The sequence below is a fragment of the Apaloderma vittatum genome, unplaced genomic scaffold, assembly GCF_000703405.1.
Source record: "Apaloderma vittatum isolate BGI_N311 unplaced genomic scaffold, ASM70340v1 scaffold8721, whole genome shotgun sequence".
Lineage (NCBI taxonomy): Eukaryota > Metazoa > Chordata > Aves > Trogoniformes > Trogonidae > Apaloderma > Apaloderma vittatum.
The window spans coordinates 12,706-34,939 of NW_009700782.1; the positions used below are offsets into that span (position 1 = coordinate 12,706).

The 22,234-nt window shown below is 39.5% G+C and overlaps 1 protein-coding gene across 1 annotated transcript in view; it reads right to left on the reverse strand.

Annotated features, from left to right (window-relative positions):
- Positions 1 to 2,224: 2,224 nt before the first annotated feature.
- The window catches only part of TBL1XR1 (transducin (beta)-like 1 X-linked receptor 1), a 62,572-nt gene continuing 42,562 nt past the window's right edge, over positions 2,225 to 22,234 (reverse strand). Inside the window, exons 2-15 of the mRNA XM_009878866.1 lie at positions 19,591 to 19,693; positions 17,413 to 17,558; positions 15,727 to 15,946; positions 13,558 to 13,690; positions 13,226 to 13,367; positions 12,859 to 12,922; positions 12,660 to 12,757; positions 10,812 to 10,872; positions 9,472 to 9,593; positions 8,938 to 9,012; positions 6,293 to 6,420; positions 5,939 to 6,104; positions 5,012 to 5,113; positions 2,225 to 3,226 (exon numbers count right to left, since the gene is read on the reverse strand). Of these exons, the coding sequence (XP_009877168.1) occupies positions 3,200 to 3,226; positions 5,012 to 5,113; positions 5,939 to 6,104; positions 6,293 to 6,420; positions 8,938 to 9,012; positions 9,472 to 9,593; positions 10,812 to 10,872; positions 12,660 to 12,757; positions 12,859 to 12,922; positions 13,226 to 13,367; positions 13,558 to 13,690; positions 15,727 to 15,946; positions 17,413 to 17,558; positions 19,591 to 19,648 (1,542 nt within the window). The 5' untranslated portion in view covers positions 19,649 to 19,693 and the 3' untranslated portion in view covers positions 2,225 to 3,199. The remainder of the gene's footprint in view (positions 3,227 to 5,011; positions 5,114 to 5,938; positions 6,105 to 6,292; positions 6,421 to 8,937; positions 9,013 to 9,471; positions 9,594 to 10,811; positions 10,873 to 12,659; positions 12,758 to 12,858; positions 12,923 to 13,225; positions 13,368 to 13,557; positions 13,691 to 15,726; positions 15,947 to 17,412; positions 17,559 to 19,590; positions 19,694 to 22,234) is intronic.

Here is a 22,234-nt window from a genome sequence, read left to right on the forward strand (position 1 = left end):
GTTGGCCTTTATGCTTCAAAAACAGGCGCAACCGAATCACTCCGTGTGCAAGACAAGGCGTGCGCACACGTTTATGCAAAGCCAGGGTCTCCCTGACAGTTGGCATACTCAATTTAAAGGAACAATTTGGACAGTATCTCACTACTGAACACGAGGTCTTTGCGCTATAAATAACATCATGGTTCTCTTTTTCCTTTTTTCCTTCTTTTTGCTTCACGTCAGCGCAGAACCTAGCACACCTCGCATGCACGCGTTTCAGTGTATGCAGACAAGAGGCGAGAAGGGGTGTGAGCAGGAGCAGCACTGTGGCATGCTAGGAAAGGACAACAATAAAATACCTACGGGCCAGACCCTTGCACCATCCCGCTGCAGCAGGGAAACCGCTGACCCACACCGGGCCGGGAGTCTCGGCCGGCGCGTCCGGAACGAGCGGTTCTGACGTTCCGGCCGGGCTGTGCCTCGAGCACCTGAAAACCCCGTGATACTGAAGCTCTGTTCTCTCTGTTTCCGAGTACGTGATGCTATGCTTAAGCGACTAGAATTACAACCAAAACAGCTGATGATTTGAGAAAGAGGAAAATGGCAATACCCTAAAAAAACATGGCTGGGTGATTTTGCAGCTATGTCACGGAATTCCACCACAATCGTTTAGGTTGGCTGAAAGAATCATCCGGTAACTTTTATGCAAATGAATAAACTGTCCATATTAAAATACAAAAGTACTATCAAGAATCACTTCTGACTTTCAGATTTAAAATTCAGTGCAATTGACAAATGCATTGCTAAATGAAAAATGCAGCTCAAACATACTCAAAACATTTGTGTCTATTCCTGGGAGCACAGTTTAAAATTATTGCACAGAATTTTTTTTTTTATTTTACTTTTTTTTTTCATTAAATGACAGAGGTCAGCCACAGTCATGGACCTCCAGCAATAAAAGCAGTATTTCAAGTGCCAGACACTCAATATATTAGGTTTCCTACGTATTGTAACTCGCAGGGAAATTGCTCTAAACATTTGTAATATGTTCCAAAACCCTACAAAGATCTGGCACCGAACCACCGCGGATGACTGTCTTTATGGATATGACTTTCTGTTGGGTTTAAATGCTGTGTTTGATAGTATTACAATCCTGGGCTATATAGAAAGACTGTATCATTGACTTTTCTTTACCGCTGGCAAATTGCTACCCTACCTTAGCCAAACTCAGACTTGCTTCAAGTCATGTTTATTCCATGGAAATAGCAGAAATCAATGCCTAAAGAACAATGGTTAAATGTCCAAGCTGCATTATCCCAATTAAATCAACTTATGCCTAACTTGGAGGGGTTAAAAAAAAAAAAGACAAACAAAAAAAAATGATTAGAGACCAGCAATCATAAGCCACAAAATTATTTGTGATTGAAATAGTGTTACAAAACTGATAACTTTGCAAAGCTCTGTAATATAAACCATTCCTTAAGTAAAATGCCTGTGACATAAATTTGACAACCTCTCTTTTTATAAATTTACACTCTTGGAATCTTATGCAAGACATGATGCAACCTTTTTTTGACTACACATACGCATAAACACAATCTCATGCTATCATTTACAAATCACTATCAGTATACTTTTAATCACATGAGCAGAAAAAGGTTTGCCATATACATCTGTCATTGTAAGAAAAATACTTGATATTGTAAACAGAGTAAAAGACACTATATAGTAGTGATTATTAAAAAAATAGCAGCTTACATCTACCCTATATTTGGAAAAAATGTAGTCACAAGATACAATAAACTGCAGGACTGGAGCAGCAGGGGAATTAGTGCAAGTATTCATCTTTTAAATAAGGTGAATCACTGCTATTAAAATAAACTTGAAGCAAGTCCTCTGTTTAAGTTTTTTTTTTTTTTTAAATCTAAGGTAGTAAACATTTTGCCTCTTAATGGCAGTGTTATCAAATATATGCCAAAGATTTTATTTCAATAAAGAAAAAATTACATGAGATACTTTTAATACTGGAGTTTGGTTACAATTGTACATCTAAGCTCCTACAAATAACGATGGGCAACTCTCAAAGAAGCTGTGGCATGAACCCTTGTCCAGAATGATCTCAACCTCTTAAAAAAAAATCCCCCAGCTATACTTTGCTCCTTTTCACAATAGTGCACAATTTAACCATATTTTAGCTATGGTCTTAAAGCAACAGAAGATGCAGATTTTTTCCTCTTTTTTTGTCTTTTTTTTTTTTTTTTGCATCCCTGTATTTTTCTTTTCTGTATTTTTGTGCCCTTCTGTTCTTAAGTTTGGCAGAATTATGTCCCAAATAAGAAACTACTGCATTTCAGCCATGTCATCAGAAAATAAAACATAGCATTATACCCATTCCTGTAGGTGAGCAGGACGTGAAATATCACGCCTCGAAGAAGGATTTTTTTTCTTCTCTCTCCATAATCCCTTTTCCACCCTCCCTCGGTTCACAAAATTGTGCTCTGGGAGCCACAAAATGTACCAAACGTTATCAGGTTCAATCTACCTCTTCAAAGAATGCATTAAAATACGTTTCAAAGAAACATTTTTCCCAAGGTGAAAAAAAAATATAAACAAGAAACTAATTCACTCCCTTACTTCATGCATCCGTAAACTTAACCAAAACAAAACAGAAAACCCAATGTTTCAAAGCAAAGGAAAAAAAACAACCTACTGCTGCAGATTTCTGTAAGTCCGTTTTCTCTGTACACACGAACTGCTCAACTACCGAGAAGGAAAACAAAAATCCCCCCCAACCCAGGGTCACAAAATGGATTGGAAGGGGGGAAGGGGTAATGAAGGCTGCCATTAGTATCTTCTGAATTTGGTATGTATATGGGTCTGCTCTTGTATATGGTATATTTCTCTCTCTCTCTCTTCTGGTTTTCATATCCAAAACCTTTAAATGTTATTTTGGGGCACAGCAGATTCCAGCACTTGGTGAACAGGATTCACAAGCTGTGACAAAACTCTGTCATCCTCTTCAGGGTGTAACTTTTTTTTTCTTTTTTTTTTTTTCCTTTTTTCCTCTTTTTTATATACAGTATATGTATATATTTCTTTTCTGTTTGGCTGTAGTGGACTGGCCATGGTTCAATTGGGACTATAGCAGTACATGGGTCAGGGACAGTCATTTTGGCTATGTACACATTCATAGTCGGTCCATGGCTTCCAACTAGTAGCGCTATTTCCGTAGGTCTAATACACAAACCTGCAAGAAAAAAGAAACACGTGTACAGAAACCGCACATTGCAGTGTTACACATTTACACAACTCTGTGTGAAGTATCTGAGCAGAACCTACGAAACAGGTCACGTAACTTTAACCTTATATTTATTAGTAAGAGATTGGGGCTATCAGCCAGACCCAGGTGCTCAGGGTATCGCTGCCTAACGAGTTACTAACACAACATCAACATCTAACACAAGCTCTTTGCCTGTTATTTAACTTCACGAAGTTGAGAAATTACTTGACTCGCGGGTACAAAAATCCAGTAAAATGAAACTAAAAATATATGGGCAATTACTAGAATTGGTCAGAGTAACTCTGAAAAAAGAAATTAATAGTATGTAAAGTCCCGTTTTAGTCTCATCAAAATCTTCACACTGCTTCCAGTTCTATCAGATCTCAGAAAGTACTAGTAGAATATAATCCTATCCAAGCTATGCTTCCAGTCATCAAACAAAAACCAAAAGTGCCTATATTTGCTCAGTTATTACCACCTATAAGTACATTTTAAACAGAGGGGATGAGAAAGGCTTTCACCAGCAAACAATATAAAATGAAATAAACTCAACATTTTTAAAAGAGTAGACACTAAACGAAAACAAATGTATTGCAACTACAATCAGCTTCTTGGGCCAAATTAACTGGAAGACTGGGCAGAAGACACAGTATGTATATAAAAGGGTCATCGAGAGGGGAATGATAATTAGTTTCTACTCAGGATATGCCTTAAGCTTTTGTTCCTTTTGTTTATATATATAAGACTAAAATGATACGAAAGATCAATCAAAATTAATTTTATAGAATTCAGTCTACTTAAAATTTAGCACTTCCTGCTTTCTGTTCGGAACTCTAACACACTCCCGCTTACCAGCAGGGCGCACACACAAGAGAACGGTTTGGCACCCTGTGCTCAGACCCCACCTGAGACTCCGGACAAAGCAACCGGCATCGCTTCCTCCTGAAATTCCACTTGAAGCTACAGCACTTCCAATTCACTATTCCCTTATCGCTCTTGTTCTATTCTAATTTTGCTTTCCCTTAGGCTCTCTTCTCCTGTCTTTTAAAACTATGGCAAGAGAGGCAAGCAAAAAAAAGCCCAAGTATTGTTCTTGTTCCGAAGAACTAAGGTTTTCCCGCAGTACTTGGTGGGACACTGTCAGGAGGGCCAGGAGGGGATGCTGCAACACGTCACTGTGAGATGCTAGAGCCTGCATTCATGATTAGTTAAAACCTACCACTTTATTCCTTGCTTTTTCTAAGCAGACTGCTATTTACACAGAGTTCCTATCATTTGTAGGTACATTCCAATTACGAGCATTCAGCACTTTGTGTTGCTGCGCTTTCTGCTGCACGCAACGTGTTATTTCAGGTGTCATAAGAACATCACCTACATTGAACATTTTGTACTTGAAAAGGGCAAAGAGGCAAAAATTAATATGTTTCCAGACTACAATGAAAAGACTGGCCAGACTGAATACTTTTCCACAGTAAGCCCCAGTAGTGGTAAAAAAAACTAAATCAGAGGCATCTTTACTTTCTGAGATTTTTGGAGGGGTCAGAACAGTAACGCACTAAGCTGGAATAAAGACATTCCCCTTTCAAGATTACAGCACCCTTACGGGTACCTCACAGGCAAAAAAATCTACTGGTGAGCTGGCTGTATGCAAACCTCAGCTACAGAAGGAAATTGTTTCCACTGTTAGTCAAAAGATTTCCAGAAGATGTTTGCAGTAAGGTAAGAAGGTCAACCACGTCAAGCAGAACTTACTGAACCATCTGAAGCACTTGCTCCAACTTTGTCTCCTGCTGCATTCCAGCAAACTTCAAAAATCCCTCCTGTTCCCCGATAACTGTGAACTAGGGCACCTGTCTAAAAAGGGACAAAACATGTAATTAATATAACAAAACCCAAGGGAGCAAGTAAAATCTGGACAGCACGTAAAACTTCCCCATCACTTTTAAAAGCTGAAATTCTCAGAGGAAACAGTCCAGCTGAGACTCACGGACAATCTCAGTGCTGTGTTAAGGGACGTGACAAACAATCATCGCATCTTGATCTTGCGTGTTTGACAGGCAACACTGAAGATGGCCACGACTACTTCCAATTACCAAAGCAAGCCTTGCAAAAATTAATATCCCATTTCCAGCAGCTTGAGACCACCTCTTGCCTAACCACAAGGTCTTTAGGTATTTCATTTGCAATCAGTCCTATTTTTGCCAGAAATACAAAACAAGTAAGAGTGTCCTTTCTTGGAAAGTTACATAGAAACATTTGTTTCATCGTCTTGTCCCACTTCGAATTCTCTTCTTTTTCAGTGAAATGGACTGAAGTATCTATCGGATTTCTAAGTCTACATCCTGTCATTGTTTTTCACAGCCAACTCCTTTTACTGAGTTTAAAGTTCAGAGTTAACAAAGATAATTTTTTTGATTCAACATGTTATTGGAGAAACTTTGTTGAAAGCATTTTGTTGGCGGAGGTTTCCAGTTGAGTTTTTTTTGCTAAGTAAAGACAATTACCACTTCCCCATAGGCAAGCTCTCAAAGAGAGACATTAAATGTGAATCCATTAACAGAAGCAACCTTAGAACAAAGAGAAAGATAATTGATGTTAGGAATGGCCGAAGCAGAGGTTGGAAGGGTGCTGATGGAAAAGAGCAAACCACAAGTTTCTCAACAGACAGAAGAGCTTTACCTGTGTATTCCAGATGTGTACACATTTATCAAAGGAGCCACTGGCCAGGTACCTGCCGTCAGGACTGAAAGCTACACTGTACACAGGTTCTTGATGTTTTGTCAGAGTATGAATACAAATTCCTCTGTCTACATCCCATAACCTAACAGTAGAATCAAAGGATGCACTGTCAAGGGAAAAAAACACACAGATTAATTGCATTTCAATTTGATCTATTTTTGTTACTAACACAAAGAGATTATGATAAAGTATCCTTCAAACCATTCTGTGAGCCGACATATATAAAGAGGGAAGTTTAATTAATACTTAAGACATTTAAAACCTCAGGCATTTAAAACCAGGATTAAATCGTACCTTGCTAACATAAGATTGGCATTTGGATTACTTGTTCCTGGTCCTGTAGGACTCCATTTGATAGTATAAATTTCTTTGTTGTGTGCTTGTAAATCGTGGACACAACTGTCTTGTTTCATACTCCAGATCTACGATAAAAACAGAAGAAAACACAATGACGTTTAGCACAATATCCTAAAATGCGTTTTACATCTTTTTTTCTTTATCATTTGCCACCTGATTGCTATCTTTTAGGCCTCTCAAAACGTTTGATGTGATTTCTGGGTTTCCAGAGTAATTATGACAAGTATTTCAGTACTCTCCATTCTCCGAGGTGCAAATACCCAAGGCGGGTAATGAGAAATAAAGGTGCTGTCCATAGAAAAACCAATCTGCATGTGCTAAGCGTGAGCACCCTGAAAAGTGCAGGGAAAAGAACAGATGCTAAAATAAGAAGAAAAATGCAGATGTTCATGGTGAATGGACAAAATATCATGGTCCTATTTTTAAATTAACTTCTTGCTACACAGATGGGGTGAAACAGAGGTAGAGTAGAGAAATTTTCTGTTTTCATACAAAGCCATAGACGCCACAATAAATTTTCAAGGTCAGTTTGAAGAAGACCTCGAGCAACCTGGTCTAGTGGAAGGTGTCCCTGCCCATGGCACGGGAGTTGGAACTGGATGATCTCCAAAGGTTCCTTCCAACCTAGACCACTCTATGACCCTGCACATACTGCAAAAAAACCAACAGTTTCCTGGCTTATTAGGATTTGCCTTGCCAGTACTTCACAGCTCCTTAGCATGCCAACTCCTGCACGATAACCTTCAACAAACAAAATAACTTTATGCTATTAAGAGTTTGCATTGCCACTAGAGAAGGGATTTTAGAAGGCTTTTATATCTTTTCCTAAATGTGAAATTTGACATGGTAGCTAATCACGTGAATGCTTTTTTAAACTATATTAGCTTCAGTAATGCTTTTAGCTCACCTTTTGTCAGAAAAAGCTAACAGGAGCACGTTTAATCCCAAATGTATTTAAGATGCAATTGAGGTGTATGTTTAAAAGAATGATGCTTTTCAGAACTGCTGTCTCACTGAAGGGGAAATTGATTTTCAATGTGAAGACAGAATTAAAATTGCATTTCCCGTTTAAATTGATGGGATCAAATCTAGCTTCTCTTCTCAAAACTATTAAAAATAAGGAGTCTATATTAGCTGCCCTAGAGAACATCAAGTTAGCATCACAAGAGAGAAAACCAACCAACCAGACAAATAAATCGCTGGGCATCTTCCGTATGCTTCAAAACCTGGTATTCATTCCTATGGCCATTGAAAAGTAAGTGATCCACAAATGATTAGTGATGTGAAGACTTATCTACACGCAATTGGTCTACCAGCTAATCCTACAAAATGGTAAAATTCTTTCCAGGCTGAGCTGAATTCAAAAGAGCAATCAAGAAGTTAATTGTCTGAATTGCCTGAGCCTGCAAACAGTGACATGTTCCCAGTTGTCACCTCTCTACTCACCAAGAAGCAGCAGCAACAGCTTGAGCTCTAGACCAGAATTCATCTCACCTGAGTTTCAGCTGCCTAAATATTAAATACCCAGCTTAAGTCAGTTATTTTGACTTCATCCATTGCCAATGGAGAACAACCAATGCTCTCAGGAGGTTACTCATCACACTTGACTTAGGAACTTAATTTATGAAAGGATGAATTGGTCTTCAGTGGTGCTCGACACCCTGTTGACTAAAGATGTCTAGACATCTAGCTTTAGGCTGGAGCCTTAATGCTAATGTTTATCCTTAGATAAGCTGATTTCCATTGCAAGAGCCTGACTGTGTGCCAGCACAGGAGGAGATATGTGGCTACTCATTCAGCCATTCCCTGTCCCTGATTAAACAACGGTGAACTAGATGGAAATAACTGTCCCAAGAGCTACTAGTAGGACATACTAACTGTCAACATAAAACCCCCATGTTCTGAAACTCTGTAGGGCTTAAAACATTCACTAAATGCAGAGCAGTACGGGAGTAACAGAAAAGTGTCTGTACCACGGAATCGGCACAGGCCTGATGTTTTGTGTGGCTCTCAGTGAGCCTTGAAGTCATGTGTACAAGCTACAGCACCCTCTGCATTCAGAAGTTTGTCCCAGTGCTACAAGGAAGTGTGCTATGGTGTAATAATTATTTGGAGAAGTGTGGATGCAACTCAAAACTGCAGAACGACTCTTGATAAATTGGAAAAACCAAGGAGCACACATTCTCTTAAGAAACAATGTGATAAAGATTTTAACTAGAAAGAAGAGGAAAACAGAAGAAAACCTGGAGCTAGTTCCCCATTCTTGTATGTGTTACACGACATGCATTCCAACTCCTCCTTTTAACCAAAAGCAACCATCGAGCATGACAGCTTAATGATTAATGACCTGATTCTGTAAACAGCTGAAAGCACCTAATAAATCATGCTCCAAGTCTCAGGGAGGCAGCCTGTAACAAGTTCTCTGGACCAAAGCTTGGCTCTGATTAACAAGGATTTGCTATTTGTTACACTAAAAGAGAACAAATATTAGACGACAAGGCAAGTACAGTTGGATTGCCCGAGCCAACGATGTGCATTCCAGAGTCCTACAAAGAGACAAGTGAGTACCAAACTCCCGTTACCTTTAGAGTCATATCATCAGAGCAGGATGCCAGAAGATTACCAGTTGGATCCCATTTGATTGCATTTACTTCATTCTAAAATTGAACAGTGACAATAAGTTGGAATCTTCACTTCCATTACAAATGACAGCTTAACGAAAGATAAAGTTGGACAGCAGTTATGAATATTTGTATAACAGTCAGTATTTTAACGTTTAATCTTCATTCCTAGCTTTGCCTTCAGTGACAACAACTTTTTGCTACCTGTTCATCATATTTTCCCATGCACGCCCCTCAACACACCGTAGGGTCTGCAGAGCAAAGTCTTAAAGTTACCATGTTTCTTCTTCTAAAGCTCACTTTGGCTATTTTGTTCCGGCACTGGTTAAAAAAACAATCTGCACATGGAAGTGAGAATTGTTCTAATAATGACAGAGACCTGATATCTATTGCCTGTTGCCAAACATCGATCATTACACAAGTGCTGTATACTGAGCCCCCAACCTCTCATTAATAAAAATATTGTATAGCAGCCTCCAATTTTCCAGTACTTACTGTGTGACCCTGGAAAGTTTTGATGGGCCTATCTTGTCCTAGTTTACAGACGTGAATACACATGTCTGTACTGCAAGAGGCAAATGTGTTGTTACTCTGCCAATCAACATCTAATGCTGGTGCTGAAAGAAAAGGAAAGATATTTAAAACTATGGTATGTATTCTAGAGGAGTTTAATTTGCAAATTTAGCACAGTCCTCCTTAGGAGAGATGCCAACAGGAAGCAACCATTAATTTTACAGCAGTTCTAAAGACAATCAAATATTACGAACAGTAAGAAATGTGGCCAAAACCAGTTTTACACAAAGAAATGACACAACAGGTAATAGAAGTCGTTAAAAGATTAAATATATCTGAAACGAAGCAGTTATACAGAAGACAGTTATACAGCAGCACAGCACACTGCAGTTAAGTCTATAAATAAATCTCAAGAATCAGCATGAGGAACAGGTTCCCACAACTTAACACATCGTCAAGCATGAGCTCATCTCCACTAACTGTCCGTGCTTCTGCTGATAGATGGCAGCCAGGGAAAGGTACCGATTTATTTCCTTTCTTAATTCCAGCATTATAAGGTGTGGTAACATGAAGCTTAATCATGGGTGACGTATTCCATTTGATCAAGCCCAGATATTTACGGCAGATAACACACAGAATCGCTTGGAGTAAATCAAGAATTGATGCTTTTGATTGTTGTCGCCCCACTGAAAATGTAATGTGAGTGGAATAAAAAGTGGCAACGAGACACGTTCTTTCAAGGCCCTTCAATGACATGTTCATCATCCTCTCTGTTCTGTTTTCCAGCCAATTCTGGCAGGCTCGCACAGCACACAGCCCACAGAGCAATTTTTCTGACCTCCTGAGAGGCTGCGCTCTCCTCCCAGCCAGCCAGCAAGCGGCCTTTTCAACTGGTCAGTGGCCAAACAAACTGGGGACAGCACCGCTGGCAGCGCCGCAGCGCAACGGGACACGGGGCTGGAGTTACTGCAGCAGGGAGGTGACAAACACAGTCCTTAGCTGATGAACACAAATCCTTCGTGGCCCACACACCTGATCCACCTACTACTGCTCTAAAAGTCACTGCTATTTGGATTAGCTCTTAACTACTTTCACAGAACCGCGATAAAATTGTCAGAAAATCAGAGCAATTCTATCTTTGTTTACAGTCTCAGAATTCCTAAGGCAACAAATATGGGAGTCGGTATCCAAGGGCTGCCTGTAAGTCTTCAAAAAGGTGTAAATAAGCACCATAAGCTCCAGAATATTTTATTTCTTCTAATAAATAACACTTTTTCCGTCTTTTCACATGACTATCCTGAACCATCACAAGCAAGACTTACCAGAATGAAAAGGAAACTGCTGCTTGGCTTCGCCAGTGTGGGCATCCCAAATAATTGTGGTCTGTATTAAACAGATAAATAAACAATAAACAAACTTGTAAAAATTGCTAACGTCCCCAAAACTACCACCAGTCACATGTATCGGACTCCCTAGCCTACTCCCATTGCCCCAAAGTGCTCCTGATTATGTATTTCTAGTGTTTTACCCACTACAAAAGGAAATGGTAGCAGAGGTACAAGACAACAGTAGAAAATCTTAATGTGTTACAATATTAGGAGAGTGTTTAATTACATCATCTTTGGGGTCGGAAGGAAAGAAGGGGATGGTGGGCTTTTATTCTTTTTAATAAACAAAAGTTAAATAGATTTATCTCCTCAGTCCTATTTATATTCTTGTAACCCACTCCACAGGCCTACTTCAATTTCAAATACTTGTATATTCCAATTGTAATTTAAAATACTAATTTGTCCCTAAGGAGATCTTTTTATAAACAATTAGTCTCGTACTTAAGAACCTGAAAGACGTGATTTAAGGGTGTAATTTCATTCTGAGTTGTTCTCCACCAATAGTTCTAATATCCTTCTGATGAAAGAAATCTTACATGACAGAATTAGTATTGTATAATCACTACATTATATGCCAATATTCCTGACCTACCTCAACCTACCTCAACGATCAATGAAAATTTTGACACTGAATTCAGTGGAAGTACAAACTGATCACACAAAGTATTTATGGAAAAGAAGCATACGGTTGGGTCAATCTTTCTACTAAAGTGAAATATTTTTCGAAGTATAATCTCAGTTGATTTGTCCAAAGAGTTTTATTGACTGAATCAAGGCTTCTATCTCCTTCAGAACATTTTTCTGCAAATTAAAGCTGTACCTCCATCAAGATTTAAAAACTGGCATAGGCTGTCCCAGCTGCCAGAAGAAGTCTCCTTCCCAGGCTCTGAGACATCTACTTTTCCTTCCTTGGCACCACCACTAGGATTTATAAAGCTGGGCACTAAAGCAAACCAGGTTATATGTGTGAAGGGAAAAAAAAAAACCAACAAAAAACCAACAGAAAAACTAGCCAATTTACAGTGACACTGCAAGTTTTAAGCATTGTGGGCCTGGGGTCTTAATGAGCTTGCAGTTGGCCAGTGTCACCAAGAGGAAGCCCATGCTTACTTCTGCACCTTGAATCAGTTATGGAGGAAAAACTAAACTCTTCTTACCCTTTGAATAGTCTATTCTATTCTTTGCCTATTCTTCATCACTATATGCCCTTCCTAACTCTCAAAATCTCTAACACTAGCAACAGCTTTGAATTTAAAGACCTTGCGAGTCTTTGTTTAGAGACATGAAATAAAAACACAGTTAAACAATGAGTTTCACAACATTACACTACTGGCACCTCCCCAGTCCAATATATTGACTTTTCCTATGTTCCAGCTCTGGCCTTTTTAATCATTCTCAGGCTTGACTTATATCCAAACCAGCCTGAATCTATTCCTCCAGTATAAATTTTTCTGAGGCTTTGCATAAAGTGTTGCACTAAATTTTATATGATTCCGTTTTACAAAGGTTTAATGTTTCTGCGCTCAATGTGCTTTCTCTCCAACGAAAGCTGACCTCACTGGGAAGAGATCCAGGGACACTGAAATCCAGTAAATCAAAATATCTCAATACAGCTATAAAACACAAGGAAACATAGAGAGCATAACAAGTTCTTTTTGGGTACATATCTACATCCCGTGCCTTTAGTTTAATTTACTTACTTTCTACAGCTTTGCTATTACGCTTACAATTAGATTATAACGGTGAAGGAAAGAATTTTAATTTTACCAAAGATTATCTCACCTTGTCCACTCCTGCACTTAAAATGAAGTTTCCTTTCTTGTTCCATTTTAACGCAAATATAGGACCTTTATGTTGCCCTAAGGTGCTGGCAAGATTACCTGAAAATTTATATTGATATGAATACATTAAAAAAATAAAAAACTATGCTGTGAGCCACAATACAGGAAAATATACTGGAATTTGTAAGGATTTCACTTACCATCTTTAGTCCATATCCTTGCAAAGCCGTCGTAGGACCCAGTTGCTAGAAGTGTACCTTCACTCTGCCAGCAAAAAAGATTATTTTATTTACTTACTTTTACTGTATAACTCAAAGCTAAAGAGCACAAAGGAAATTTCAGGTAGAATATACCTGCACAAGATTTCTGGTACTTATTCCATTGACTATAGCTTATTAAAAAGAAGACCCTGAAGTACAGGACAAGAAATTACAAAGCAACTCAAAAATAAAAATATGTCAGGAGCCGTAGCAGAGGCTGCACAGTTGCTGTCACTTAAACTTTGACCATGCAAAATTATAGGCACAACTTTCCTGGAGTATTTTGAGCGCTGTCATTTGTACTTACGTTCCAATCCAGCGATGTCACATCTTTGTTGCTGGGTACGTCCTGCCCTCCTTCTCGTATACAGTGTCGAAGTACCAGCTGCGTCGAGCCGCTCGTGCTGTTTTCACTGAGGTTCCATATCCGTGCTGTCGAATCTCCAGATCTACAAAGCAGTTCATTAGAACGTAACTCCTTCTGCAATTAATTCAACTTTAAAAAGAATTCTTCTCCAAACAGAAACGTAGTGGCATTTTGATGTCCAGGGCCTCGGGGCAGGGAGTATTTTAACTCCTTACCCTCAAAGCACACCACGGAGGATTGCTATTAGGCACGGACACAGTTAATGCACGTACCCTGAGGCCAAAAGGTCACTGATGGGATTCCAGGCACAGATGAATACTTCAGATTCATGGCCACGCAGCACCACTGCCTTGTTGGGAGGGATTTCAACATCTCCATCTACTTCCATCATATCCGTGTGATTATCTACATTATGGGAAGCAACAGTAGAGAGGTGGATTTTAACATTTTGGGATAACACACGGTAACAACTGAATAGTGCATATTCTTCTGAGATGAGCATTAGAGTTAATTCACAATTTATTCATGTATCAAAATTTGACAAAGCTGTAATGTTCCTTTATTTTTCCAGTGCCGATTTATGAAGCAATGTAAACAGAAGGAGAGCTTCGAAAATGTGAGAAAGCTCTTAGCCCTTCTAAACCTCAGCATCAGAACAGATTTAATTTTGAAACTTCGAAATTGAAGCCAAAAGTTAATTTTTTGCTGTGTTAGAAAATAAACATCGATGTTAAAAGTACTTGCCATTTTTCAGGCACAATACTACATAGACTAATAACATATTGTACTATCTCGTGCTTTAAAAATACTTTTATGAGACATTTGCCTTCAGAAATCTTTCTTTTCACCCACTGCAGTCAAACAAGTTTTAAGTCTTCATTTACAAAATGTCTTTAATTAATATAACAACATTTGGTGATATGGTAAACTGATAATAGAGCTTTTTAAGCTGCATTGGCAATTACCATGCAATTGTGGCAATACACAGCTTTCTGTGTGGAAGTGATATTGAATCCGTGTTGTTCTGAAAAACACACTGGGGGTAATTCAATTGACAAAACAGTTTTCTTGGCAGTTACCATCAATCATTTTCTATTATTCAAAATAAATTCACACTGAGTGTAAATGCAAAAGAGTTCACCTGGCTCCGTATTTATTCATCATGGTTAAAACAAACCCTTTCACATCTATTGCTTAATTAAGAGTTTCTACCATTGTTTGTATGTGTGAGAAAACAGAAAAGGCTATTAAAACATGCATATTTTTAAGAAAGGGCACCATATAAAAACATTGCTACAATTAAAACACAACCAATGCCAGTACAATTTGACGTACCAGCCAGTAGGGGTTGCTGGTATCTCACATTTAACAGGGTCTGCCATAGGAAGTTTAAGCTTACTCTATCCCACTCATGGTTAACAAGTCAATATTCTTCTGAGATTTTAAATGAAAGCATCAAAGTACAGGGCTTATCCGTTTAAGCCAAGTACTGTATTTCCTTTTTACCTGTCATATACAATAATGAAAAAAACTAGTAAAATCCAGCAGTAAAATGCAAAACTTGTATACTGCTCGATAGGAATATTCTTTCAATGTCTTGTCTTCATTTGCTTTTACAGCAAGAGCTGTACTGTGTGATTTAGACTTCCAGAACAGTGTTTTCAAATCCACATTTTATTGCCTGACCTGAACTTCTCTAAGCCATGTCTGACTGTAAGGTACGTTCCTTTGACCAGTGATGACAAATAAAACTCATCTGTTTCACCAATCACAACTGAAATGGAACCAACGAATACACCAAACTTGCACGCAGTTGCATCGAGTAATTCTCAACAGCAAATCGTTCCCGCTAAAGGAGACAAATGACACAGGATTTGTCTCGGCAGCCATGACGATCCCAGGCAGGACAAGGCAGTCTGTCCTACAGAGAGCTGCTTACAGCTCTCCGGTTCACGGGCTTAGCAGAACCTGCCACAAGTAGTTCATGGAACTTCACAGGCAATGCTCAGTTTTAACCAGCTGTGGATTTGCAGACTCTCCTTATTCCTTATGCAGGGGCCGAAGTTGAGGAGATGTACTCTTTAAAGAGTTGTCTCTGCTCTTTTTTTCTCACTTTATGCAAGAGCTCTCGAAGGATCCTATGAAAAACCTTCAGGTGATGGAAAAGGAGCAGCACTGTAAATTAGACTGGTTAATGGAATATTGCGAATGAATGAATTCAGAAGTTTGCACTTCCTCCTGCAATTCTAAATCTCACACTAGGGACAGTCAAAGGCGAGACACCAGCTGCTGAAGTATCACCTCCGATGAAGGTATTCTCTGCAAGCTGAAGAGTTACCACTACCTCGACGCACTTACCTCACGGTCTACAAGGTCGTACCGTGCTAAACGACTAGGAGATGAAGTGAACATAGGTTAAGGTCACTTCTGTCTCAACTTACTTGCTATAGTATGTGCTCCATTCTCTTCTCCGTTTGCAGTATTTTCTCCATTTTTCGCTGATCCCTGTTGGTTAGTGGCGGCTGCAGCTGCAGCAGCTGCTGCCTGCTGTTGTGCAAGTTTATCTCTGTAGGCCTGTTGTCTTGTCTGCACCACATCGGGCATTACTGCATCTATCAGTGAGAGAGACTCTATCGGCCTACCATCAAACAAGGTACCATCCTAAATTCCAGCAGAGGGAGAAAACAAAACAAAACAAGACAACGCAAAGAATAGATTAACATTATGGGCAAAAATTTCAAGGAAAACTAAAGCAAAAGGTTTGGATTTAATATAACGTAATGGTTTACAAATGGTGCTGGAAGAGACACCTCATCATTGTTCTGGTTAGGACTGAAATTTTAGTCTAAAGTTAAGTGGCCATCATCAATATGCAACAAAAGGCACAGCAGGCCTCTGGCAGAGCTTCTGGATTCAGAAGTTACATGCCTCAAGTTTGCTAAATCGTCTGCTAAAGCAAGAAATTCTGTAAGCTATCTATGAATACGATTTCAAACATGAGTGGCTGCAACAAAATCTAATGGTTTGTTTGAAGAGCTGCAAACATTGCAGTCGGGTCACCGGCTCGTGAAGTTATTCTATCTTATTAGACTAATACTTTCCATAAACATATTATCTGGAGACTTGACTAGTTTTTCTTCCTTTTTTTAAACAGTGCTGGCTTGCTTTCAAACAACAAGGAAGAATTTTATCCTGAAATGGACAAGACCCAGTTAAAAATACCCTTATACATATGCTAGGGCTTTGTAAGGATCTATTTTTAGGAGCTAGAAGGATTCCTTGCAATAAATATAGGGTCTCCTTCTATTCCAATCACTGCTTTGTTTTTCTGAGGCTTCCTAAGGGACAGGATTTGCTTCAGTGGGACTATGAAAACTACACATAAACAGCAGACATAAGGGCGACTGGAAAGAGAGCAGAATTAGTGAAAAGAACACCAGCTTCCTTCTGTAATGTAACTGACACATGCAGAGGCTGCTACCTTCCAGGCATAAATGAGAACGGAGAGACAGGGCAAGTATCTGCAGCATCAGGCAGGAAGATACATAGCCTTCTGTACTGCTGAAATAACCTCTTGAACATCAAATTTAATAGCTCTTGCTTGAGATGAATTAGCCAGTAGAGGCAAAAGAGCAAACTGGCATATACCTTCATCCTTCCTGCCACAAATTGTAACCTTCTCTCTGTTTGGAAACCTTGCCTTTGGGCTCTCATAACTTCATTATAACGACACATCAGCCAAACGAGAGCTGCACAGTGCTCTCCCACCTCCCTAGTGCAATTCTACAAAACCAAAAATTAAGCCGTTACTTGTCTCAATGATTATCTTATTGCACTTGTCTGGATTTACTACAACATTATATTAGGGTAGAAACTCTACAGACAACGGACCTTTAAGCAATGAGCCAGAACACCATGCCTGGTGTTGTGTGGCTGCACTGGGCAGAACCCCTACCCAGTTATGTCACTCCATTCTGGTTCCACCACTGGAGTCATGGTGAACACCAGCAGTAAGGAATCTGAAGTAAAAGTAAATAAATAGGATACAAGAAAGTTAAGAAAAAATACTAACATTCAAACTTACTGCAAGCAAGGACATAATGCTCCTGCAGGCAAAGCCTCCTTACCTCATTAATACTGACTTCTGCCTCTACATACTGCAGACCTTTCTGGATGATGGAAATCAAAGCAGCTGGTGGCACCAGAGCACCATTTATATTAGACTGGCTGATATGGCTCTCTATACCAAAGGTAAATGCTGAATGGGAAAACCCTAAAGACAAGGCAAAGACATCAGAATTGATTTATAGGTAGACAATGACGCTTGCCATCCCAGTGTAGGATCTTCTGTTTACAAACCTAAAGCAAATCATACAAAATGATATCGTGTTTATGAATGACAAAAAAAACCACAACCCTTGCTTTTTTCCCTTGCGTTTCTAGTTCAAATGTACCAAAAAAAGAAAAGCAAAGTTTATATACATACACAGCAATTATTAATCACGATATCATCGGCAAAACATTTGTGTGCGAGTAAACAAAAATATATACAATTTCTAATAGCATTTACATATATTTATGTATTACAACACATATAGTATTTAATAAACACATATCTCCAAGACATCAAGACTCATTATTTTTTACTCACTGATTTGCTACCCACAAAAGTGAAAAAGATCCATACGCAGAAAAGAATTCACTTCATGGTACAGTGCTGTCATAACTGAGCATGTTTTGGCACTTAAAAAGTGGCAATTATGTTATGGTGCAGCACTGGCGGTAGCTATTTTTATCTGATCACTCTGAAAAGGGGATTTTAATCTAGAGAAAAAGTAGTTGTTTCATCAAATTAACTTTACCGTTATCAAATTTTTTGTTAAACTTTTTTTTTTTCCTCCTCTGTCAGGGAACTAAGAATGCCTGCACACTTTCCAATGAAGACAAAGCATTTTTGTAAGTTTGACTTCTGTGACAAAAGCAATCTGCAACTGGAATAAGAACCTGTAATAATTTTAAGTAAACTCAGGCAGAACAATGAGTTTCTGCTTTCTTCTGACAAGCAGTGACTGAAAAACTCTGATATCCCCCCCCACTGCTTCTGGTGCTTCTGTCTCAATTTCAGAAGTCCACAAGCAGTGGACATAAGCACTCAGCAGATGTTGCATCATTCAAATGCATTTTCAAGCATTAAAACCGAGCCTTTACACTGTTACCTTAAGATTGGAGTTTGTTTTTTACTTTAATATGCAGGGAATATGATTGCTAAGATCATATTCCCTCCTGCTAGCTGACAATCATCACTTGTTCATTTACTGGGACATGCCCTAATTTCCAGTCAAATGCACCTGCTCTAAACGTAGGCTGCTTTAAACAATCAATACCACAGCTGTGAATAGAAGATAATATTCTTTCTTTCTTACGTATCTTCAAGGACAACCACCACCCTCAAGCCCCCTGCAGCCCTGCTGCATCTAGAAACCCAGACATGCAACAAACTCAAACTGCTGATCCGTCCAGGTTTGGGGAAGTTTTACAAATAAACTGCCCACGGGAACACTACTGCTTTCTTGCTTGTGTTTTACAGACATAGTCAGTCTGGACAAATATGACAGGAAAAAAGCTTCTTTTCAAGTTTGCCAATATTCAGCCGTCTTGCTCTTACTCAAGAAGCAGGAGGTTTTGGCTACTCTGACGCCAAGGGACAAAATCCTCCAAGAAAGCGTCCTGCAGAGAGGGAGGCTTTTGAGGACCTGAGTTATTCCTGTAAAAAAATCCCTCATCTGTATTTAGATGAAAATGACACAAGTCACATGGTCACAGTTGCCACTTCTTCCTTTGAAATACAGCAACATGTGCCCTCCCACGGGCACGTTCAGGTAAAGAATCCGGCCGCGCGTGACCAGCTCGCAGGAGCACCATCGCTCCAAGACAGAAGGGGAGAAAACAGTATTTCAGAGGTCGTGTGTTTTTTGTCTTCAAGTAGCCCCAGAGAAAATGGTGCGAAGTGTCATCATCACCCTGCAGGCAAATGATCTGCAGAAAAAGACATTTCTAGCAATCAAGCCAGTCCTTAGTTGGTTGACTGCCATCCGAAGACTCCAAATGACTAAATCTGATTAAGCTACAGAAGGTAACTTGGCAGGAATTCATTGTCTTGTTGAGAAGAAACACCAAGAAACAGTTCAGACAGAAGCACATGCCTACTGGCAAAATAATTAAGAGTCTGCATTTGATAAAACCAGTTGCAGATGAAAACCAAATCAATTACGCATTGCTTAACAACCAGAATTGTAAAAACTCACCTGACTCTTGCAAGTATCTATATACCAGGAAGTTAACCTCATCACTGCTTATACTCATCTTTATTCCCAGTTAAACCATGAGGTCACAACAGAGGACACAATCCTGAAAAGAAAAAAAGTAGGTCAATTAAATATTTTTAGTACCTAATATGTATTTCTCAACAAAGGCTATATTTATAAAATAAGCAGCTCCCTGGCAGCATAGACAACAGTTTTATTTTATAACGCAAATAATTCTACTGTAGTCATTAAAAAGCCATTTGTCTCACCACAACATAAAGGTCAGTAAATTAAATATTGAAGGGCTGGATTCTCAAATGATGAAAATTGGTATGAACTGGGGAACTATGCCGCTTAGTACCAGTACTAAAAAGGCCTCATTTCACAGGTTTTTACAAAATAATCAAGTGAGTTTCATCTAATCAACATTATTGCTATGGAACACATTTTTCAAACTGTGGATTTCTCTCTGCCTGTCTACAAAGACCAAGAACTTGGTTTCATGTTGGTATCCAGGCAAGTCCTTACTTTAACTTTCTAATCTACTTAAATTTTCAGGTACTCCTGCTCTAGTAAAAAGGTGCAATATGTATCTGTTCAAGGAAAGCCAGCTATTTCCACTAAAAAATAGAAAACATCAAAGCCACACGCTTAAGCTTTGCAAAAGAAATTCTTGAAATTAGAGACAAACTTTACAAAGTCAGTTTTTCAGAATATTTCTCTAGGCTTCCAATCAATGCTTAAAAATACAGATGCATATATACACACATAATTTTCCCTTGATTTTATTAATAGTAAATACTTAGAAAGGCAAATAATGCATCAGACTCCATATACCTTTGATGATAATTTTTGGAAATATGAAGCAACAAAAGTCTAAAACACGAAGACAAAGAGACAGAATACAGTATTTTTTTCTACCTTTAACCCTCATTTTTGCAAATGTTCTTTTGACTTCTCAATGTCTGAAAATCCTGATCTCTCCATGACATCTAGTGAACCTTCAAGGCTTTTACCCAGCTCCCCATCACCATTTTCTTCTATGAAACCGGAGTCTGAGAAGGCAACTGACTTCCCTACTGTTCTTGACAAAGTTTGACCTGAATCTGACGTAAAAACGGACTAGAGAACAGGTCTTCTTGTCTAAAATAAAAAGTTCTTGCTACAATGGCAGCACAGCCAGGCCGGTCACTGCTGCTGCTCAAAGTGGGAAAGCGGCGAGGCCAGCACTTCCCAACAACGAACGACAAGGTTGCAACGGGCACCGTACGTCTGCCACACACGTTCTTTCCAGGCAACTTTTCCTAGCAAGGCAAACAGGAGAAAAGGACCATGCTCTTTCTTCCTTATCACCTAATTTTTGAGTCTGACCAGCCGACTGTCACCAAAACTGACAGTGGGAAGAGCTCTCCAAGACACAACTTTCTTACAAGTCCCATAACGTTGTAGAGGAGAGGCTCAAACTCCTCAAGAAGAGGAGGAGCTACGAGATGAACTTGCGTGACAAAAGGAGTCTGGTTACCCCAAACCCCACGCAAACCCTGATGAGCTGACGGGCACACGGACATCCCCAAGCCTGCCCCAGCTGTGCAGCAAAGGCAATTAATTACCCACCCAGGTAGGAGGGAGGGCAGCGCACACTGCCCGCTCTGTTTGGGGAGGGCTCAGGAGAAACAACAGAGTCCAAGAGCTGGGCACGGAGGGCTCGGACCCAGCTGGGGCCAGAGGAGAGCCGGGGTTACGCTGCATGGGGCAACGGGGTCTGGACACGTCCACCGAAATCCAAATCCCTTGGTAACAGAGCAGCTCGAGCATACCACGCTGCTGAAGGGGAGAAGACGGGTTTAGTTTCTTAAGGAAATATATAAAAACACAGAGCTACTTAAATCCTTCTCAATTCTAACGGAAAAACAAATAATTGCTCCAGTACACTAACTTCTAGCTAGCAGAATACTTGTAAAGAAAGGTACATAGATACTAACCCTACCCTGTGCATCCACAGCCCCTGGTGATGTCTGATGCACAAGGTACACCTGCCAAATCACAATATACTTTGACAGCCCATCTATTGAGCAGTGTGTGAAATTAATGTAATTTTTAGCCATTTCACACATAAACAACCAATTGTACCCTGTGCAAGGCAAAACCAAATTTTATTCCGCTACGTTTTGTCGTCACACCTGGCGCAAATTATCTTTACTTAAGACTGCTTGTTACAGACAAGTTCTGCAGGAAGAGGAACAATATTGTCCTTCAGAAAAAAAAAGGTAATAAAATGTAAAAAGACTACAAAAGAAGCCTTTTTACATTACATACGCACAAACTGAATTTGTTTCGTGATTTGTTAGCATCTTGCGGCCATCCAAAAAGATCATCCAAAAAGAACCCAGATGGATGTGCACAGAGAAGACTCTCATTATTAATATAAACAGGGCTCCCCGCTCAAAGCAATTGTGGAGATGTAATAAATTCACCTGCTGGATAGCTACAGGAAGAAAAAAAACCAAAAACCACAAAACTAACGTTCTGCCTGTCTGTCAAAAGTGTTATTCCTCCTGTCCGAGTCAAAGGAACATGGTTTTCAAGGCTGCCCTGCCGGGCTGTCAGGCGGCGGCAGTGCAGCCACCCCAGGAAAACACAACAA